This window comes from Saccopteryx leptura, chromosome 6 (assembly GCF_036850995.1).
Source record: "Saccopteryx leptura isolate mSacLep1 chromosome 6, mSacLep1_pri_phased_curated, whole genome shotgun sequence".
NCBI lineage: Eukaryota > Metazoa > Chordata > Mammalia > Chiroptera > Emballonuridae > Saccopteryx > Saccopteryx leptura.
This window is the reverse complement of record NC_089508.1, coordinates 157678434-157701039: the sequence shown is the minus strand read 5'-3', so window position 1 is coordinate 157701039 and position 22606 is coordinate 157678434. Positions and strand designations below refer to the sequence as shown.

Here is a 22606-nt window from a genome sequence, read left to right as displayed (position 1 = left end):
ATCAGATGGCAAGCGCCACAGGGAAAAATGAACCAGGCTCAGAAGGGCCGGTGGGGAAGAGGCCCTGGAGCTTGAGCAAGGTGAGGCCTGGGCCACCACGGTCTTCTGGTTATGCAGAACCACAGAGGTCTAGCTTGTGCTGGGGCACACCTGACCAGGGCATGCCAGGGGCCAGGGCAGGCCAGAAAGCAGGCCTCACTCTGCTCCCTTTAAGGCTGGCCCGAGGCTGACTGCTCTACCCACTGGCCCCAGCCTTCAGGGCTGGCCCTGGTTACTGAATCTACAAAATGTCTGAGCCCCAGGAGGGATCAAGTTCTCACTAAGAAGGCTGAGTGGTCAAGTCACTCAAGCAAACAGTACATGAGGGCATATAACCCAACAGACAAACCCAGGTCACAGCCACAGAGCAAAGGTCTGCCAGCCGGTGGAGTCCTTGGGAGGCTACCACTGAGGCCAGCAGCACAGCTCAAGCCTCAGGGTCTCCAATTACAACAGGAGCATTTAATGTGCACCAACGGCATACTTGGGGGAGTTACTGAGCATCTTACAGAGCTCATCTCACTGAATCCCGCAAATGCTATGCGGCCTGGATATTATTTCAGTTTTACAGATGAAGAAAGCTGATCTCCCCGTTGCTGCTGTAACAAGTGACCTAGTGGCTTAAAATAACAGTTTTTTTCTCTTATACTTTACTTGCTGGTCTAAAGGCAACCAAGCCCTGATTAGAAATCCTGCATCAGGCATGAACCCTAATGCACCTGCTGTGCCAGGATCCAGGCCAGATAAGAGTCCTGCTTCTGCCCCACTGTCACTAAGCAGCCAGTGGCTGGGTCTTCCACCTGTGACAGGCAGCTACAGACCGGGAAAGGAAACTCTGGCCCAACCCAGCAGCCCAGGCAGGTCCTGCTAGCTTGGCTCTCCCATGGGCCAGCTCCGGGACCACAGACACATCCCAGCCAGTGTACATGTTCATCGGGACAAGAAAGGCCCACACATTGCTCTGTCCTTGATGTCATAGTGATAATCCTCATGACAGCCCCACTGGGGAGGTGCTCTTTGACGATTTTACAAATGAGGACTCCAAGGCTCAGGGAGAGTAAATGCTGGGCCCTGGAGAGTGGGTGGGGGTGGGTGGGTGGCGGGCTGGGCTTCAGGTTATTCTCACTCTTGACATTCTTGCCCGGAACTTTCCTTTTTTATTTTTCTTAAAAATATATTTTTAGACTTTACTTATGCATTTGAGAGAGAGAGAGAGAGAGAGAGAAGGGGGAAGAAACAGGAAGCATTAACTCCATGTGTGCCTTGGGTTGCCTGGACCTTTCTTAGTAGACAGGGACTCTATAGAAAAGGGACAGAGGGAGGGAAAGAGGAAAAAGAGGAAAGGGAGGGAAGGAGGGAGGGAGGGAAGGAGGGAGGAGATTCCCTTCAGAAGGAACAGAATGGAGATGAGGAGGAGACCTCCAGTCTTTTCAGGTGACACGTGGCCAGGCCCAGGGTGGCCAGACGCACCTGTGCAAAGGGGTAGTGGTGGCTCCAGCAAGGTACACAGCCCTGGCCACTGGGGGAGAGGGAAGGACGCTGTCCCAGAGAGACACGCTCACCCGCAGGGCAGGATTTGCACTTGCTCTGTCCTCTGAGGCCTTGCCATCCCTGTGGTGCCTGCCGTGTCCAATATGCAGTTGATGTGTGAGCAAAATGTAAGGCCCGTATGGGAGACACAAGGAGCCAGGAAATATCTTCAACTCTTTAAGACAACTATTCTGACCTCCCTATCAGAAGGGAGCAGGCCTGGGCTCTGCCCCGGGGGCGGGGGGCACTGTCACGCGAGGAGGATGGGGAGAAAGGAGATGGCAGCAGCCGTGTGAGAAGAGCCTGCAAGGTTCCTCCTCGTGCCATCCAGGCAGAGCTTTTTATCAAATCTAGATGTCACTCTGTGACTGTGCTCTCAGGGCAAGGCTCTGAGTCCTGGTCACCACTGGGGACAGGTGGCAGGGGTGGGAGTAGAGTCAAAGAATACTCCTTTATAGTGTCTCACTCCTTGATGCCTTAACTTGTGTGACCTGAGGTGAGGCCCTTCCCCTTTCGGAGCCAGCTTCTACAGCTGTAGACCGAGGGGCTTGAACCCCATGCCAGATGGCCCTGCTGGCTCATAGTCCTCACACCACAAGAGCGCCCTCAACTTATAATGGCTTCTCATTCCCCACCCAGGTCCAGAGGCCTGTCTGACCCCCAGGGCTTCCGAGGATTGAGTGCTGACCCCCTCCCTGCCCCCGGACTCAGACCTGCAGCTGCTGTCAGAAGCCTGGTGTGTCATGCCGGTCTTTCCCAAGTAGGTCCACGAAGTGCTCCATCTCAGTGCCTTTGCCCATGCTGTTCTGTGCCTAACATATTTTTCCCAATCTCTTGAAACCCAACCTTACATTTTGGGCTCAGATGCCAAGTCGCACCTGGAGCCTTTCCTGCTCTTTAGTTCAGCAAGGCCTTATAGGACACTCCCCAGTGCCTTCCTCACCCCTCCTCCCGCCACTGCCCCACAGTTCACGGGAACCTGCAGGCAGAAATGAGACATTCGCCAAAACAAAATCAGTGCCAAGTAAGGAGGGCAGAGCCATTCCAAACCAGACCTCCTGGCACCACATCCCATGGTGCACAGAGAACCTTCCTGGGCTGGAGACTCTGGAGACCAGATACAGTGGGCACAGAACTGCAGGCTGACTCACTGCAGTCCCCTTCCCAAGAAGTCGTGACAAACGAGGCTACATACCTTGACCGTGTCCAGAGGGTATCCAACAATGACACTGGCTGCACCTGTGGATTGAAGAAGAACACCTGGTCATTCAGTCCCTGGACTCCTAGCTTGCACTTGCGGGCCCCTGGAACAAGATGGAAGGCTCAGGCACTTACTTACATTCGCTTCTTCAGTCAATACCTGGTCACCAGAGAGGACCTGTAATGTGCTAGGTAGGCACTGGTTGTGGCTTGGAGGAAGGCAGAGACAGTGGACTAAAACCTGGGCTCTGTGTCAAGAAACAAGCACCCCCTCAAAAAATTGTGGTGAAGGTGTTGGGACAACTGGGTATTTACATGTGAAAGAATAAAGTTAGATCCCTTTCCTCATACCATATTAAAAGATTAACTCAAGCCTGACCAGGCAGTGATGCAGTGGATAGAGCATCACACTGGGATGCAGAGGACCTAGGTTCGAAACCCCAAGATCGCTGGCTTGAGCACAGGCTCACCAGCTTGAATGCGGGGTCACTGGCTTGAGTGTGGGATCATAGACATGACCCCATGGTCACTGGCTTGAGCCCCAAGATTGCTGGCTTGAAGACCAAGGTCGCTGGCTAGAGCAAGGGGCCATTTGCTCTGCTGCAGCCCCCCCTCCTCGGTCAAGGCACATATGAGAAAGCAATCAAGGAACAACTAAGGAGCTGCAATAAGAATTGATGCTTGTCATGTCTCCCCTTCCTGTCTGTTTGTCCCTATCTGTCCCTCTCTCTGTCTCTCTTTCTGTCTCTGTCACCCACACACACAAAAAATCAATTCAAAATACAACAAAGACCGAAGTAGAAACACTAAAACTATAAAAACCATATACTAAAACACAGGGGAAAATCTTTATGACTTTAGATTTGCAATAGATTCTTAGCTAGGACATCAAAAGCATAAGTAACAAAGAAAAAATAGATAAATTGAACATCATAAAAATGTTAAACTTTTATGTATACAAGGATACTATCAAGAAAGTGAAGTCAACCTACAGAATGGGGGGAAATATTTCCAAATCATATATTTGGTAAGAACCTAGTATCCAGAATATATAAAGAACTCTTACACCCTAAAAAAAGATTTTTTTTAATATAAGCAAAGGATTTGAATAGACACATCTCCAAAGAAGATATGCAAATGGCTAACAAGTACATGAAAGATGCTCAACATCACTAGTCATTAGGGAAATGCAGATCAGAACTACAGTGAAACTCCCCTTCACACCCTCCAGGACAGCTATAATATAAGAGAGGAAAATAAGGATTGACGATGATATGGAGAAACTGGAACCCTCATGCATTGCTGATGAAAAGATAAAATGGTGCAGCCTGTGGAAAACACTTTGGCAGTTCCTCAAAAAGTTGAGCATTGAATTACTATACAACCCAGAAACTTCACTCCTAGGTAAGTGTCCAAAAGAAATGAAAACAGGTACTCTCACAAGTATCTGCACATGCATGCTCATAGCAGCGCTATCCACAATGGCTGGAAGGTGGAAACAGCCCAACTAATTGCCCTTCACTGGAGGAATGGATAAACAAAATGTGTTCTATCCATACAATGGAACATCATTCGACACAACCAGGAATGAAGTGCTGATACAGGCTACAGTGTAGACCAGGGGTAGTCAACCTTTTTATACCTTCAGCCCACTTTTGTATCTCTGTTAGTAGTAAAATTTTCTAACTGCCCACCGGTTCCACAGTAATGGTAATTTATAAAGTAGGGAAGTAACTTTACCTTATAAAATTTATAAAGCAGAGTTACAGCAAGTTAAAGCATATAATAATAATTACTTACCAAGTACTTTATGTCGGATTTTTGCTAAATTTGGCAGAATAAATCTTTATAAAACAACTTAGTATAGTTAAATCTATCTTTTTATTATACTTTGGTTGCTCCGCTACTGCCCACCATGAAAGCTGGAATGCCCACTAGTGGGCAGTAGAGACCAGGTTGACTACCACTGGTGTAGATGAATGTTGAAAACAATATGTCAATGAAATGGGCCAGAATAAAGGTCACATATTGTATGATTCCACTCAAATTTTTTCCAGAATAGGTAAATCCACAGAGACAGAAGCAGATTAGTGACTGCCAGGCCTTGGGGGGAGAGAAAATGGGAGTGACTGCATGGGTCCAGGAACTTCTTTGGGAATGAGGAAAATATTTTGGAACTAGATAGAGGTGATAGTTGCACAACACTGTGACGTACTAAATGCCACTGAATTGCACACTTTAAAATGGTTAATTTTGTGTTATATGAATTTCGTCTCAGAAAAAAAGGGGGAGGTGTGGAGAGAAAACCTAGAAACTTTACAGTTACCTGCAGGTTACTTAACTTTCCTATACCTCACATTTAGAATAATATTAGCACCCACCTCACAGCTCCATTGGAAGAGTAAAATGAGGTAATGAAGGAAAAGTAGTACCAGCAGAGAGCCTGGCATTTATAGGACATTTAAAAATAGATGCTATTGATTTTTTTTCCTTCTTTTTTTTGGTGAAAGAAAAGGGAGATAGTGAGGCAGACTCCTACTTACACCCTGGCTGGGATCCACCCAGAAACCCCCATCTAGGGCTGATGCTCGAATCAACTGAGCTAGTTTTAACACCTGAGGCTGAAATGCTCATACTAACCAAGCTATCCTCAGGGCCCAGGGCCGATGCTCGAACCACTTGAGCCAGTGGCTTCAGGAGAGGAAGAGGGAGAGAAGGAGAAGAGGGAGAGAAGCAGATGGTCACTTCTCATGTGTGCCTTAACCAGGAATTGAACCCAGGACGTCCATATGCTGGGCTGACACTACTCTATCCATTGAGCCACCAGCCAGGACCAACTTTTTTTTTTTTTTTTTTTTTAGAAAGCCCCTTTGAAAAGGTGATGTATACTCTGGGTTTTTTCACAGAGAAATGGCTATCCACACAGAGTCACAAGACCTGAACCATTTTGCAGGGGAGAAAGCCACCCAGAAGCCACATAGGTTAATAAGCCCTTGTTGCAGAAGTCAGTGACTATAAGATTGAAACAGGAGACATTCTTATAAGACAAATTCGCCAAGACTGTATTGAGGAAGAAAGTGTCACTGCTAGCAAATGTCTCTGCTCACCAGGTAAGGCAGGTAAGGGGTCTTGAAATAATAGATATTTACAGGGGAAGAGAAACCAGCTAATCCCAGAGCGAACGGTTCCCTGGTCTGGCAACTCCATACCCCTCTCAGCCTCTCCTTCCCAGAGAATGGGACAGAGGCAGAAAGGTGACAGGCAGCAGGGAGCTGGCCTATTCATTCCACATGAACAAGGAGCCTGGCCCTCAGACTCCAGCTGCTTCCCCCCAGGAGTGTACCTTTCACTGTGGGCATCCCTCAGCCTGGGCAGCAGCCCAGATCCAGCCTTGGGCCAGTCTCTCCCCACTCACTTAGACCACCCATCTGAAAGCAGGGGATGCGAGGTGGGAAATCAGAGTATCGGGACACTGGTTTCTAGACCCTAGGGACTTCACAGACCAGTAAAATTTCAAACAAAACATGAGGGATGTAATGGTAAAATTTTATCATGCAAGGTCATTATGAAAAACAAAACAAAACAGCTATAGAGGACTACAGGGGTTAACGTGGCCCTGGTACCAGACTACTTGCGTCGGAACCCCAGTGCTCATGCCACCTGCATGGCCTTAGACAAGTTACTCAGTTTCTCTGTGTGTTCATTTCCTCATCTGTCAAATGGGGATGTAATAATAGTAGCTACCTCATTGGGACTATAAAGAAATATACATAAACAGACACAAGAGACCACACATTTTATGGTTCCATTTATAGAAAATGTCCAGAAAGTAGATTAGTGGCTGCCCAGAGGGAGAAGGAGGGAGTGGGATTTAACTGTAAATGGGCATAAGGATCTTACTGGGGGATGAAAATGTTCCAGAACTAATTTATGGTAATGATTTCACAATTCGGTAAAGTTACCAAAAATCATTGAATTGTACACTTGAAATGGGTGAATTTTATGATACATTAAGTAACCTTAATAAATTTGTTTTTAAAATATACTCAGATCACTTAAACAGCACTTGGTACCTACTAAGTAATCACTGTTACTACACTCATCACCATTTCATATAAGGAAAAAAAACATGTTAACATCAACAAAGTACAGACAATCACAGAATAAAGGGCAACCCACTACTTGCTGTGTGCACTAGGGAGGGGCTCAGTGTCATCAGAAACTTTGAGCTCCTCTGACAGGCTTAACCTCCAGGGGGGGTCTCAAAACAAGCCACCCACAGCTTTACTGGAGTTCATCTGGCTGCTTAAGGAATCAGCAGAGGGAAAGCTCCCCCTTGGAATGGCGGAAGGGTAGTCCAAAGAGGGCCTGGATAGGCACGGCGGGCCTCCAGGTGCAGCCCCCTGAATGGGAAAGTTAGGAGAGGCAGGTCTCAGCCAAACGCAACAGAGCCTGTGTCAACAGAATCCCTCCCCACCCCCACCCCACCGCGTGAAAGGAACCACCTAGGCTCAGGACAGTGAGAAGCAGGTGCCCTACAGCCCTCTGTAGGGGACAAAAGTACACTCCTGCTAGGTGTACTCCCATCTGTATCTGAGAAGAAGAGGGAGAGACCTATCAGGAATTCCCGAGAAGAAGGGAGAGAAGGAAATGGATGACACTCCTGATAAAGCAAACCCATCTCAGACCCAGCAGAGAGAGGCTCTTGAAGTGTACGAAGGGACCATAGGGCCGGAAGGAGGGTCCTGACCGTTGACAGCGGCTGAAAATGGAAAAGGGTCCTACTATCCGCTCTGTCCAGTCGGGGCGCTTCCAAGAACCAGCCTGATCACGATGTCGGGCTTCCCATCCCGCGCCCAGGGCCAGCGGCCAAGCGCCACCTCACCCATGAGTTCCTGCGAGCCGTGTCTCCAAATTCAGGTGCGCACTCGGTCACCAAAGGGTGTGTACGCGTCCAGAAGCTCAATTGGCGGCTGGCTTGGACCAGCGGCTGAATAAGTCCTTACCAGACCAAGCTCCATGGATCTTAACTTGCAGGCAAATCGGGAGCTCAGGTGAACCTCTGCGAGGCTCGCGGAGTTTACGAGAGCAGAAGAAGGGGAACCGCAAGACCCCAGGCGCCCGGTGCTCGGATCTCCCCGCAGCAGGTGGTGCGCGGGGCTCGGGTGGGAAGCGCGGGCCCAGAGTGCCCAGCCCTGAGCTCGGGGTGTAAATGCGGCCCACGCGGTGCCCAGCCCGCCTTTCTTTCTGTCTCTCGGACCCAAGGGATTTCCTGAAAACATACCCACTTCTGGGGGTCCCTCCCATCCAAGGTGGGTTTACCTCCAATCCAGCCTGCCGCAAAGTCTTCCAGCTGGAAGCTGCCCATGGCGCGCCCGCCGGGGGCCGGGTCGGTGCCCATTCAGCCTGTGCGGGGCGTGGTCCGCGGGAGGGGCGCGCGAGGGTGGACCGCCGGAATCCCGGAGGGCACGCAGGTCCGACGCCCAGCCCAGTCTCCAGGCCCGCGCCGCGCTGACAGCACGCCCCCAGCGGACCTTAAAGGGGCAGCAGGCAGGCGCGACGGTGCGTCGGGCGCCACCGCACACCCCAGACTGAGAGATGCCAGGGCCACCGGGGAAGTTCCCTGAGCCCAACCTGCCGTCCACCACTCCCTTGTCAACCGCAGAACATCTATCGCCTTGAGGCGAGAGTGCCCGCCAGGGCCTGTAATTATTCACATTGCGTCCCACTCTGGAAATGATTTCAGGGACATTTTTGCGAAGTTCATTACAAGAGGGAGGGAAAGATGTTTTATCTAAGGTCAGGAAGTAGATTCTCTACCTGTGATGACACATCCTCTTTAAGCTAAAACAGTGCTGAAATAATTCTAACTCAGGGGTCCCCAAACTTTTTACACAGGGGGCCAGTTCACTGTCCCTCAGACCCTTGGAGGGCCAGACTATAAAAAAAACTATGAACAAATCCCTATGCACACTGCACATATCTTATTTTAAAGTAAAAAAAACCAAAATGGGAACAAATACAATATTTAAAATAAATAACAAGTAAATTTAAAGCAACAAACTGACCAATATTTCAATGGGAACTATGGGCCTGCTTTTGGCTAATGAGATGGTCAATGTGCTCCTCTCACTGACCACCAATGAAAGAGGTGCCCCTTCCAGAAGTGCGGTGGGGGCCAGATAAATGGCCTCAGGGGGCCGCATGCGGCCCGCGGGCCGTAGTTTGGGGACCCCTGTTCTAACTAAATGGCCAACTAAACCAGTTCTTCCTTCTCTGAGAAGCGGATTGGAAGCCACGGGCAGTTTCTCTATAAAATATACAGGATACACAATTTTCTATGCCATTTTAGAGGTTAGGGACTCTACTCACCACAGATCCCCATAGCCCCCAAGTTTTAGAATCCTTTCTATCCATGAAAAACTGAAATAATGTGTGGAAAGCACCTTGTTCAGGGTAGGCTCCAAGTCAGCTCTAAACAAATAGATGTTTAATAACACTGGGGAACAATTGTTTTTTCATTTTCTGTTGCATGAGGTTTTAGAACTTTTTCTATATATTTCTGCATCGCGGATTCCAAATCTGAAATCTGTTTTTTGGTGCATGCTCTAATTTTTACGCAATTTTAATTTCTTTTTGTTACAGTTAATGGCATGCATTGGTTTTTAAATTGGAGTTAAAGGGCAATGACTCTTGGATTGAACATAACCACAAGGCAATTAATGTTTTACAAACATCACTTTTACATAATTGTAGTTGTTTTTAAATGTAAAAAATTATTATCTGATAAAAACACCCTCTTATTTTGTTTTAAGATTGAGTCATGGCTTCTTTGAATAGATGTAAAAGGTAAGAATAGTCCTGACACCTTCTGTTATATATGTGGCTGTTACACACTTCAACATCAAAGGCGCAATATTTCATCATTTGTGACACATGCGTATATTGCCTATTTTCAAGTTCCCCTTGGCGATCAAGACAAGAATTGAGCTCCTCATATTGTGTATCATAATTGTGAGGAAATGCTTCGTGACTGGACAAAAGGAAAACTCAAAGGAATGCCTTTTGGTATTCCCATGGTTTGGCATGAACCTAAGGACCACAGCAGTGACTATTATTTCTGTCTGATCCATACAAAGGGCATTGGCAAGAAAAAAACGGCATATGATCGCATATCCTTCAACAATATTCCTTCAGCAATATGACCTATCTCACACTCTGAGACACTCCTGGTTCCAATTTTCAATGGTTTTATTTCTTCTAAGAATGAAGAAAGTGAACATGGTGATCAAGTGTATTTTGATAAGATGCATGAGGAAATGGTTGTAGAGTCTGAAGGGTCTTCTTCTGATGCCAAGCAGTCATTAACCCCTCAGCAGTTTAGCCAACCCGAATTGAATGACTTAGTAAGAGATTTGTGCCTATCAAAGAAAGCAGCTGAGTTATTAGCCTCCAGGCTTCAAGAAAAGAATGTACTTCACGGGTCAGCTAAGTATCCCATTTCAGGAAGTGTGAACAAATTTTTGTGAACTTTTTTTCCGAAGACAAACACTTTGTTTACTGTCATGATATCAGTAGTCATCTCAGCCAGCTAGGTGTCCACCACTTACAGTCCAACAGAATAGCAGCAATTTCTTGACAGCTTTAAATGGAGTCTGAAATGTGTTCTCCTACACAACAGTAATGTTTATGCAGTGGTTCCAATTGGTTATTCAACTGATCTGCGAGAAGATTAAAATGACAAAAAAACTGTCCTTGACTTTCTAAGTATGAGGAGTATAACTGGATCATTTGTGTGGATCTTAAAATGGTAAATTTCCTGCTAGGACAACAGAGAGGTTTCACAAAGTATCCTTGCTTTCTGTGTTTGTGGGACAGCTGAGCTCGGGAGAAACACTGGGCACAGAAGGAGTGGCTGAAACGAGAAGCTCTGGAAGTAGGGATGCAAAATATTGTGAATGAACCTGTAGTTAATTGAGACAGGATCATTTTCCCCCCACTTCACATCACACTTGGCTTAATGAAGCAGTTTGTTCAGGCTTTGAATAGAGAAAGTGAATGCTTTCAACATATTCCTTCTGCTTTTCCTGCCTTGTTTTTCAAGAAGATAAAAGCAGGTGTATTCGATGGACCTCAAATTCTAACCCTCATACGTGACAAAGAATTTGCCAGAAAGATGAATAAGGAGGAGAAAACAACATGGCAGTCTTTAGTGGCATTTACAAAGAACTTCCTTGGCAACAAAAAAGCAGAAAACTGTGAATTTCTGGTTCAAAGGATGCTGTTGGCTTTCCATGATATTGGATGTAACATGAGCGTTAAGATTCACTTCCTGAACGGTCACCTTGATAAGTTTCCTGAAAATCTTGGAGCTGTTAGTGATGAGCAGACTACTACTGGAGCATCAAACGAGATTGTCCTCAACAAGTACACAAACGCAAGAGCTACAAATGCAAATTTTTGCCTGAATAGAATTTAAATAAGTTTTGTGAAAATTTTATGATTAAAATAAGTGTTTTAATATGTTCTATTTCAAAATTGTAGACAAATTCTGATGCAATCATATTTTTAGTGTATTAGTGTATTTACTGCATTATATAAATTATTATATTTTCACAAAGATGATGCCCAAGAAGACATTCTACTTCATTATGTTAAACTAAATGTTGAAAATTTTACAATAAGATGAAAACCTAAAATCTTGAATTGCAAAAAAACTGTAGCTTCCAGAGAAAAACTAATGTCAGATTTGAGATCAGCACACTCAAATTAAGTAAGAACAAATGTTTTTGTGGATACAACAAAAATTTTGTTCGCCAGTGTAATGTTCCATAGTTCCTGAGCACTTAAATCATGCTCCACTCACGTATCTGGGCTTACTCCTCATAGCAATCCTGTGAGGCGAGTGCTATTCTGATCCCTACTCCTAGGAGAGGGGTTTGCCTATCTGTTTAGTGTATGTGTTGTGTGTGTGTGTGTGTGTGTGTGTGTGACATAGATTTAAATCTTTTAGAAAACTGGCTCAAATTAAGAGATGAGAGTTGTCACACCTGAGTTGTAGGCGTAGCTGTAGAAGAACAGCTTTGAGCTTCTTCCCAAAGGTCTGGCTGTCACAGTAGAGAGTCCAGGCAAGACCACACCTGGAGTGGAAGGTCCAACAGCTGAGGGCACACAGCCCCCTGCTGAGAGCACCCTGGCCAGGTGGGAATTTCCAGAGCCCTGAAAACTCTCAGCCTGTCCTTGGCCAGGCGTTCAGAAGGGGTGAGTCTAGGCTGGAAATTTCCTTTGATAGCTGTCTGGGTGTGAGGTTTGGGTGGCCAGATAGTACACTGTGCCTCTGGCTTCCTTGCAGGTCCCAGAATCTGTGGCTGCCCCACCCCCGGGGCTCTCTGGGCCAGTTCCTACCCCCTGCAGACAAGCAGGCCCAAGCCCTAATATGTCACCCTGCCTGATACACTTTCTACCACCCCCAAACACACACACTTCTGCCTTTCTACCTACATACTCCACATAAGCATTGGACACTGCAGCCGCCTTGCCCTGAGGATGTCTTCAAGCCAAAGTCTGTACACATGTCCCACTCCCTCCTCATAGCAGCTGTGACTGAGCACCAGGAGCACCCCACTGATGGTCAGTTTGAGGTGCCAACTTGGCTGGGTGACCTTCCCAGTGATTCAGTCAAACACTAATCTAGGTGCTGCTGTGAAGGTGTTTTGTAGATCTGATTCACATCTACAACCAGTTGACTTTAATAAGGGAGCTTATCCTTGATGGTGTGGGTGGGCCTCATCCAATCAGTTGAAGGGCCTTAAGAGCAAAATGGAGCTTTCCCTGAGGAAGAAAAAATTCCCCCCATGGAATGCATTGACGTGCCCAGCCAGTCCCCACGACACAACACACACGCGTGTGCGCGCACACACACCTTGGAGATACTGCAGGTCTGGTTCCAGATCACAGCAATAAATTTATAGTCGTTTCACTGGTAGAAGGTGTTGCCCTCAGTTTGTAAAAACGCAACAGCTGTGAAGTGCAGTAAAACGAGGGCCACCTATGCCTCTCACAGGCTTTCTCCGGTAGAACCCTAGCTGTGTTCACTTGTAAAATAGAGATGAGGAGACCAGGCTCAGTGAGGTTAATGAGACCCTATCAGGGAGAATCAGCCCGCAGCTGTGAGGTGAGGGAGGGGTTCTAGGGACAGCCTAGAGCTTGCTTGTTCCCTCTGACCTCCCACACACACCTCTCATCCTCCCCTACTGTCCTGTCCAGCTCCCCCCCCCCCACCCCGCTAAAATGGCACCTGCTGGGTTCCTCACATGTCCCTGGGCCTAGGCTGATGGTGCTGGTCTCAGTCAGCATGGGCTCTCTTTCTCGTCCCAACCTTGGGTGGTGATGCTTAGTGCCATCCCAGCCATGTCCCACTCCGGGCCCTGGGTCCAGAGCAAGTGGCTGTAGGTCCAGGGTCACATCTAACTTTCAGGTACAGTTTTCCAGGGCCCCTGCTTCCTCCAGGCCCAGACTCAGCCTACATTGTTCACCCTCGGCCAGCCTGAAGGAGGGGTGGTCCTCTCTCCCCTCAAACTTCCTCTCTGTAGGCAGGCACTGGACCCAGCCAGACCCCCGCTTGGAGGTCCAGGCTCACTGCGGGGACATGGCCAGCTAAGGGAGGGTACTTAGGGCCCCGTGGGAACTCTTTCGACTCCCTCTGAGAATGAAGATGACTTGACAGAGACGTCCGGTGTCCTGCAGGTCTTCAGCAGGGACCCGCTTGGCGCCCAGGATTGTGGAGAATGGTGAGGTTGGTCTGGAGGACAGGGCCTCTGCTGAGCCTGCTCTTCTCCACCGCCCTGCATGTCACATCCGCCAGGCCATCGTGCAGCCACAGCCAGCCTGCAGGACAGGGTCTGACCACTGAGGCTTGATCCTAAAAGGGCTGAGAGGCCTGCTGGGAAGGTGATTATATCACCAATGCCCAGGCTCTGCCCTGCCATGCTGGGATATGTGCTGGGACAGTTATGAGAAATGAAAGGTCTCCAAAGAGTGGCCCTTTTGTGAGTTCACTGTTGGAGCAAGTCCATAGGTGGAAAGCCTGCCAGTTCTCCAAAGCCAACTCTTTTGAAGGACCACCGAATGGGTGCCAGGAAGATTGTCATTCCCTGAGCCTCATGTCAGCATGAGACCAATTGGGAAGGTCCTGAGTTGGCAGTCAGTGGCCCTGGCAACACGGGATGAAATCCTGAGCCCAAAAAGCTGCTGCTTGTATTGCTAATGAGCTGAAGCTGAGAGGAAAGTGCGGGCTCCTTTCCAGAATGAACCTCTGCGCTCCATGAATCTGCTCACGAGGCACATCACCCGAGAGGGGTGCAGCTCCCTATTCTTGCCTCTCTCAGAGTCAGTGTCTACTTCCTTCAGGCCTAAGTTGAAACATCTTTTGCAAAGAGGCTTCTCCAGGCCCCTTGGTCAAGGTCAAGACCTCATTGCCCATCTCAAGGTGTCCCTGCTTGTCCTTCCAGCCATCACCACGTGGGTCAGCCCTTGTGCAATACCCAGAAGGCCTGGCAGGGTAGGCCCTGTCTGATTTGTCCACCACCGAGGCATTCTCACCCTCATCCGCAGAGCGGATGAAAGGTAGTTAATTACTCATGATCGAGTGGAAACGACCAGTTGAAGTGGGAACACAAGCACGTGTTCTCTTTCTTCTTGGGCCTTGCACCTGCTGCATCACTCCTGTGCTGACCTCAGACAGTGGGAGCTCTGAGGCCCCTTCTCTGAGCCCACGGGGAGGAAAGCATATGGTGATTTTTTCAAGGTGCTATTTGAGCTTCTTGCGTTGGACAGGATTCCTTCCTTTATGGGCAATTCTCTGAGAGGTGTATTCAGAGCACATTCAGACTATCTGTGCTGGCACCCATTCAGTTGGGTACTCCAAGTCGAGAAACAGAAGCAAGTTGAAGTGAAGGGGCAAAGCAGCTGCTCGGAGGCTGGGCTGCCTGGGCTCTGCTTCTGGTGGTGCTGCTGACCCACTGGGCACCTTGGGAAGGCCCATGCCTCAATTTCCTTCTCTGTCATTTGCCTCTCTTAGGCAATGTCAAAGAAGTCTGAAATTCTGGGCCTAAGAGACACCAGCTATGCGTGTCTTGTCAAGACATTCCAGCAGAGGGTGCTGCTGCACAGCTCTTGGGGCTCTCAGGAGAAAAGACCCGCTTGCTTGGCTGCCCCAGAGGGAGAGTTTCCCATCGCTGGGCCGGCACAGTCAGACCCAGTATATACAGTACCTGGGCTATGAAAGAGGTGCTGACGTGGAGGCTTAGAAGGATCCTGAAGGTGCCAGAGTGGACCTCTGAGAGCTTGATGAGGACCCACCTGAGACTTCTTGGGAGCTGTGTATTTAGAGGGAGAGCACCCAGTAAAGAAAGGTAACACACCCAATCTCTTTACTTGCCTTGATCCATTGAGGCCTTGAATATACCAGGCTCTTTCCCACCACAGGGCGCCAAGCTGGCCCAGTGCTACATGCTCTACCCACACCATCTCATTGAATTCTGTGAGGCAATTTCTCGTTTTACGGATGAGAAGAATGAGGGTCAGGGAGGTTAAGCAATTTCTTCAAGGCCACACAGCAAGTCAGTGGAGGATGATAGGTTTACACCTGCTGTTTGACTCTTAACCAAGATGCTGCCTCCAGGCCGAGACTCAGAAAGCGAAATGACTTTCCTAAAAATCCTTGCCCTCACCCCAGCCCTCTGCATAGATGTCCAAACTTCTTTGCCTCAGTTTCTCCACTAGCAGTAAGATGGTGTTAACATTTGCCAACTACACTCATGTCCTTAGGCCTCTGGGAACAGATGCCTCAGTAGTCAGTAGCAGTGTCCATCCTAGGATGGTTTCTGTCCCTTCTTTTCTGACCAATTCCCATGGGCCAGGATGGCTCCATGCACATCTGCCACCAATGGAACCTGGCCTTCCTTGGCCTTTTCTTCTCATTTGACAGATATGAGTAGCTGCTGCTGAGGACAGGTAGAGGCATGGGGTCCGGACACCAGGAAACCTGGCTGGAGATCTGGATAGAATTGAGGGGTTTCTGTAGAAGAGGGTTGTGGGTGTGGGTGAGGGTGCCACTGCTGCTGTTGAGGTCACTGCCAGAAGTCCCACTGAATGCCTGCTGTGTGCTAACCTGCCCTGGGTGCAGAGAGCCTGCAGTGCTGATAGTGAGAGGGGATGTGTGTTAGGGAACGGCTGCCTGGCTCTGCCATGTGGCGTGTGGTGGGTCTCCTCCATCGTGTGCTCATCAAACACCTGGCGCAGGGCTCTGGTGGGACACAGGAAACCTCACACCTTCCTGGCCCAGAAAGATTAGAGGCCAGAAGGCACCGCAGAGAGAAAGTCTGGAGGGCAGCCTGGGGAAGGAGGCAGCACTCGGACTGTCCTCAAAAGACAAGCTGGATTTTGACCTGTGGAGGTAATGAGGGCAAGGGGGACAGAGAGGGGACACCCTGACTGATGCCAGGCGTGAGGAACAAGGGAGCGTGAGTGAGGAGCGCTGCTTGCCCAGAGCCCAGTCTGGGGTCGAGGGTGCTGGGGGCATGGGGTCTGACGTCACAGGACCCTGACCGGCACGGGGAGGGCTAGGATGTGACTCTGGACGTGGTGTCTGCTGGTTGTTGGCAGTTCTCAGTCCTCTTGCCACTCCCTGTGAGTGGATAGGGCAGTCATCTCAAAGTCAGCTGCATCTCATCTGGACACCCCTTCCTGGACCACGCTGAGGTGGGTTCAGGCTCCTTGCAAACCAGCCTTTGCTCTCTGTGGGGACCTCATGAAGGTGGGGCCTGTGCTGGTCCAGCGTCTCAGAAGGGCTGTGATCTCCCTCCCCATACCTGCCCAGGATGGGTGGTCTGCTCCCCCCCCCCCTCAGTGGTCTCTGAATGCCCCATAGGTGAGGCTGGGGGGTGAGACTGGGACATGGGGGAGGGGAGTTGGGGAGTTGGTAACTAGAATTATACATTCTGTGCTAAAGGACAGACCAGCTCTTTCCACTTGCCATGATCTTTGGATACACTGTTTCTTCTGGGCCCCAGTTTCTCCATCTATTGAAAAAAAAAAGACCAGACTTTAGACCCAACACCTTGAGAAGAGACAGGGTGTGACAAAATCCTCAGTTTTGCACCCCTTGAACCCTGCTGTTCTGCTCCAGGGTCAGTGTGAACACGGCAAAGAGCAGACATCATCCTGCCTTTAAGAGACGGGAGATTTTAAAGGACTTCAAAGATATCTCACTTTTGATGCAAGTACAAACAAAAAAAAATTAAAAAACAAAATTCCTAAACTGTATGAATTAGCTTTTCTCCAAAACAGAGATTTTCTAAGTGACAAAAGCTGTGCCCAGGGAGGAGGCTCAGGGGACCCATCCTAACATGAGGAATAGGTCTGCTGGGGGCAGTGGGCAGAGGGAAGTCACCCACTGTCCCAGCCTTGCCTGGCTCTGCTGCAGCCAGGGCTCCTGGCAGAGCCGCTGGGCTCCCGCTCTGCTCCTGCTGTCCCTTCATGCAGTCACCTCTCCCCAACAGGGACCCAGCCTGAGGGAGTCCCACCTCTCCCTCCTGCATGCCAGCTTTACCCCTTCCATCCAGGCTCTCCTACGTGACCAAGGTGACCTTACTGTCTTCCCATTCTCCTTTGCTAACTTTAGGCTTCATATAACCAGTATGTGCACCTTTTTCTGCCTTTATTGATGCCTCGTACATTCACCCAAAAGTTAACACATGAGTCCCTACTATGGGCTAGGCATAGCCCTGGGCGCTGGGGCACAGCCCTCCCCAGTGTATTGTTAATCTGCCTCCCCACCCCAACCCCAGGGCCTGCCTTGGTGAGTGAGCGCTCTCTGTGCACGAATCACCAGAACTTGGCACTCTATCTTCTGTTAGAGCATTATGATAACCAGTCCCCATGGTGGCCCCCAATGCGTATCACCACCCATGCCCTTGTGAGGTCTCTTTCCACATTGAATTGCAGCTAATCTGTATGACCGACAGATATTGTGGCCAACAGGTAATCTGCGTGACTTTTGAGGCTTGGCTGTAATAATCATTACAGCTTCTATCTTGGTCTCTGGGATCAGTCGCTCTGGGGGAAGCCAGTCACCACACTGTGACTCAGGCAGCCTCGTGGAGAGGCCCACGCTGAGCAACTGAGTCCTCCTTCCAGCACCGGCACGTTTGCCGCCTTGGGAGTGAAAAAGCAGATCCTCCAGCCCCAGGTGAGCCTTTAGATGACCGCAGCCCTGGCCAGCACTTTGACAGCAATTTCATGGGAGACCTCACACCAGAACCACCCAGCTAAGCTGCTCCCAAAATTATAAGAAAAGTGTTGGTTATTTTAAGTCAGTAAATTCTGAGATAATTTATTACCCAGAAACAGAAATCTAATAAAAGCTAATGTAGCCTGACCAGGCGGTGGTGCAGTGGATAAAGCATCAGACTGGGACGCAGAGGACCCAGGTTTGAGACCCCAAGGTTGCCAGCTTGAGCACGGACTCATCTGGCTTGAGCGCGGGTTCACCAGCTTGAACGTGGGGTGGCTGGCTTGAGCACGGGATCATAGACATGACCCCATGGTCGCTGGCTTGAGCCCAAAGGTCGCTGGCTTGAAGTCCAAGGTCACTGGCTCGAGCAAGGGGTTATTCGGTCTGCTGTAACACCCCCCCCACCCCCGGTCAAGGCACACATGAGAAAGCAATCAATGAGCAACTAAGGAGCCACAATGAAGAATTGATGCTTCTCATCTTTCTTTCTTCCTGTCTGTCTGTCCCTATCTGTCCCTCTCTCTGTCTGTCACACAAAAAAAGGTAAAGTAAGCATAATGTTTATTAATGTTTATTATAACCTAGGCCTAGTGGTTAAGAACATGAGGAGTTCTTAATGGTTAAGCTCTAGATGAGTTAGATGATGTTCAAATCCCTCCTCTGGGCTCAGGACAGGCTACAGCAAGGCCTATGGGCAGGTGAGTGCTGGACCAGGCAGAATCCCCTCTGTGGAGCCACTTTGGAAAGTTGCTCTGCATGTCTCATCAAGCAGGTTTCTAGCTAGAAGAGCCAGGTAGGAGCAGTCCAGGGTAGGGTTCACTTCCTGGAGGCTGAACATGGCACAGGCTGGCTGCTCCCTTCTGTTTCTTGAGTAGAAAGGCCAACCTAGGCTTGCAAGCCAGGCACCAGCATGGAGCCACACACTGGGGTCTTCTCACCTGTCCTTACAGTGGACTGAGAGGGGCGAAGAGCCCGCCAGCTCAGCAGGTTAGGCACTGAGGCAGGGGGTAAAGGCCGAGGGCTCTGGTTCCAGGGCAACGGAGCCCTGGGAGCCTTACCCCCAGCCACCTCCACCCCAACTGATGGGCGGGTGCTGGGGCCCGTACTCTGGTGGTTCTTGCTGCTGCCAGCCTCCGCTTCCTCACAGTGTGGCTGCGCCAGGCCTGGAAGCGCTCCTGTGGGCTCCTGACCCCTCAGCGGAGAGACAGGAGGCCCTGGGCTAGTGTGTAGCCCTTCCTCGGGGGTTCTGTAGTAAGGCACAAATCCTAAGCCATACAGGGCATGGCCACTGAAGGCAGCATTGCTGGAGAGAGGGGGGTCCAGGACGCTGTCATGGGAGCACCCTGTTGAGACCAGCAAGATGGGGCGGCAGGTCAGTGAGGACCCAGAGACGAGGTCCAGGCCTGCTGAGGCAGCCTGGGTCGGGAGGAGACAGAGGGTTAGCCAGCCTCCCGGATCAGTCCAGACACCCATCATTGGCTGGTGCCTGTACCACCAGTGGCGGTAGGGGAAGCAGGCAGGGCCTGTGCCCACTCCACACAGTGGCAAGTACTCCTTGGCATCACTCACCCCCCGCCCCCAGGCTCCCAGCTGGGACGGATGTGTCTGGGGTTGGAACCCACTCACCCCCCTCCTCCATCTTTGCAGCCATGGGGCATGGTGCCCAGCATCAAGGTGCTGGAGGTGGCTGTTAGTAACATAGGGTGTGGGCTTTGGTTTGCTCTTGCTAGCAATTGTGCCCTTGGCCAAGTCACTTAGTTTTTCTGAGACTCATTTTTCTTACCCATAAAATGGAAATAATAATTAGAATTATCTCATCAGACTATTAGGATAAATGAGATGGTACTTATAAATATTTGGGTGCCTAGCAAGTCATACGGACTACACAGATGCTTCTGCAGGGGAACACCAGGCTTCAGCTGGTTTAACAGTCACATTGTTGTATGTAATTTGCACAATGGCTCTATGACTAGCTACCACTATTATCTCTCTTTGATAAGAAAACTGAGGCTCATGGGGCTTAAGTACATTCCCCAGGCCACTGTTGAATTGGGACTGAGAGTCTGCCTCCAGCCTCTGTGCTCTTGACCAAGGACACACTGCTCCAGGAGCCCCAGCAGACCCCAGAGTATGGGGACTGGCCTGGCCTACTGGGGTCTGGGGCCCTGGGACAGAGATTGGAAGGATTGGAAGGAAGCCAGGGGGCCCAGGCCTGTTCCCCATACCCTTCTGTGGCCTCTCCACATGGCCTTCCCCACTCACGGAGCTCCTGTTGCAGAAGCAGCCAGCCCACGTGTCCCTCCAGCTGGGTGGGTCTTGGGAGCCCCCAGAAGAAAGGCCAGGAAAAGTCTCCTCCTTGGAGCGGTAGTAAGGAAAGAACCTGCCAGGCGGTTCTGAGTTGTCCCAGAATGGCACCTCCCTGATACTCCAGTTGCTTTCTTGGTCCCTGCAGACCTCTGGCTGCAGGGCCAACTCCCCAGTCAGGAGCTGGCCATAGGTGCGGAAGAAAGGCAGGTACTCCAAGTTCACCAGCGACCCATGGGAGAAGTCGAGGTTGCTGAAGGGCTCGCTGCCCCTTGACCTTACGGCCTGTAGTTGCTGGGACAGGGGCCATGGGTCCTCCTCCTCCAGGAAGCTCTCCTCCTGAGAGGTTGAGACCCCAGACTCATACTCGCAGATCTTCTGGGATATCTGAGAAGAGAAGGGCATTCCATCAGTTACTGCACCTCAACTTCTTCAGCCACTTTGGCTCTGTCCCCCAATTCCTGCCTACACTGGAGGCCAGAGGACTCTTTCCAAAGGGCAACCCTGAGTGTGGCTCTCCTGTTAAGACTCAGCCAATGGCTCCCAGCCAGGGTTAGGGTACATACGAGCCTGCCAGCACCTGCAGCCTCATCTGATGTCCTTCTCCCCTGCTCGTGCCCTCTGTTCACACTGGCCTCCTTACCAGCCTTCAGCCACACCAGGCTGGTCCTGCTTTAAAGCCTGTGCCCAGATCTGCTCTCCTGCTCTCAGCCCAGGGGAGCCTTCCCACTTCCCGCCTCAGCCCTTGTGACTTGTCACTTGGCCCGTCACTTCTCCCATACTGAAAGTTAATTGGTCTGCGCTTCCTATTCCATGTGTGCAGTGGTCTTGTCTATTTAGTCCTTCTGGCTCATCGTAGGCACTCAGTTGATAGTCTTCCAACAAATGATTGATCTAATCTGCTGACCCCCAGCCTATCTCCTATTCCCTTTATTCTGTTCAGTCTGGCCTCACAGACTTTCTCTCAGTCCTTCAACTTGCCAAGCAGACTCCTGCTACAGGGCCTTTGTATGTGCTAATGTTCCTCCCTGAAATCTCTCCCCTCTCCTTTTTCCTGTTGACAACTTCTTCAGCTCTTGGCCAAGCTCATTTCCCTTACTTCCCTGGTGTAAAGCATCACTCCGTTGTTGACCCCCACGGCTCTCAGTCACAGCACCCATTCCTCTCCTGTGGAACATTCATCTGCATGACTTGATTAATGTCTCTCATCCTACTAGGTATAAATTCTACCAAGGCCAGGCCTATCTGTCTTCTATATCCTCAGGGCATAGCACAGCCCTGGCATGCCACAGACACCAAATACTGGAAGAAAGAAAAGAGGTGGGAGGGAGGGGAGGAAGAAGACAGAAAATATCAGAGTGGGCTTGACTAGGAGGGAGAAGCCATGTCCTGGGGACAAGGGTATGTAAAAGAGGAATTACTTCCCAGGCCCCAGAGAGGACATAGACGCCCGGGGCACCTGTTGTGGAAAAGCCAACCCATCCTCCATGTTTGCCTGTCCGGGCCAAACCCAGAGCCCATGGGTGCATAGTGAACTCTGCTTCCCATAGGAAGGAACCATTGTGGCCTGGCCCCTTTCTTCTTGATCCCTGCAGGGGCCTCTGGACCTTAAGTCCCCCTCCTCCACGTGTCCTGTGTGGTCCATGCTTGTCCTAATCCCTTGAGATCACCTCTCACCCATTCTTAAGTCTGAACTTGTGGTGGGTCCCTGCTCTCCCACAGACTGAACTCCTGGAGCGCAGGGACTGGGCCCCCACCTTAAGTCCCCGGGCCCAGCTCAGGGCCAACTTTGCTGAGTTTCTGCCACTCCCCAGACACTCCATGGGTGCCCTGCGGTCCTCTCAGGTACTCCTCAGGTGGCCTGTGAAGAGAGACTAGCCTTCCCAACTTTGCTGTGCAGAGGACAGGACACAGGACAAGATGGTGGCAGTGCTAGGGTTTGATCCCAAGTCCGCCCTGCTCCAAGGCCTGTGCTCTTCTCACAGCAATTTACATACTATTGTGGGTGGAACTGTGTCCTCCATAACATTAGTTAAAGTCCTAACCTCTGGTACCTGTGCATGTGACGTTATTTAGAAACAGTCTTTGCAGATGTAATCAAGTTAAGATGAAGTCAGACTGGATTTGCGTGAACCTTAAATCCAGCAACTGCTTGCACTTATAAGGCCTAGCAAATCTAGACAAAGACACAGGGACAATGTTACGTGACAACAGAGGCAAGGATTAGAGTGATGCTGC

General features: G+C 50.0%; 1 protein-coding gene across 3 annotated transcripts in view; it reads right to left on the bottom strand.

The window, feature by feature from the left end:
* SLC25A48 (solute carrier family 25 member 48) overlaps positions 1-8291 on the bottom strand; it is a 40136-nt gene extending 31845 nt beyond the window's left edge. For 2 of the 3 annotated variants that reach the window (XM_066341859.1, XM_066341861.1), the window contains exons 1-2: positions 7776-8085; positions 2765-2808 (exon numbers count right to left, since the gene is read on the bottom strand). In XM_066341859.1, the coding sequence (XP_066197956.1) occupies positions 2765-2808; positions 7776-8076 (345 nt within the window). In that variant the 5' untranslated portion in view covers positions 8077-8085. The other variant, XM_066341860.1, reaches the window with a different exon arrangement.
* Between the last annotated feature and the right edge of the window lie 14315 nt (positions 8292-22606).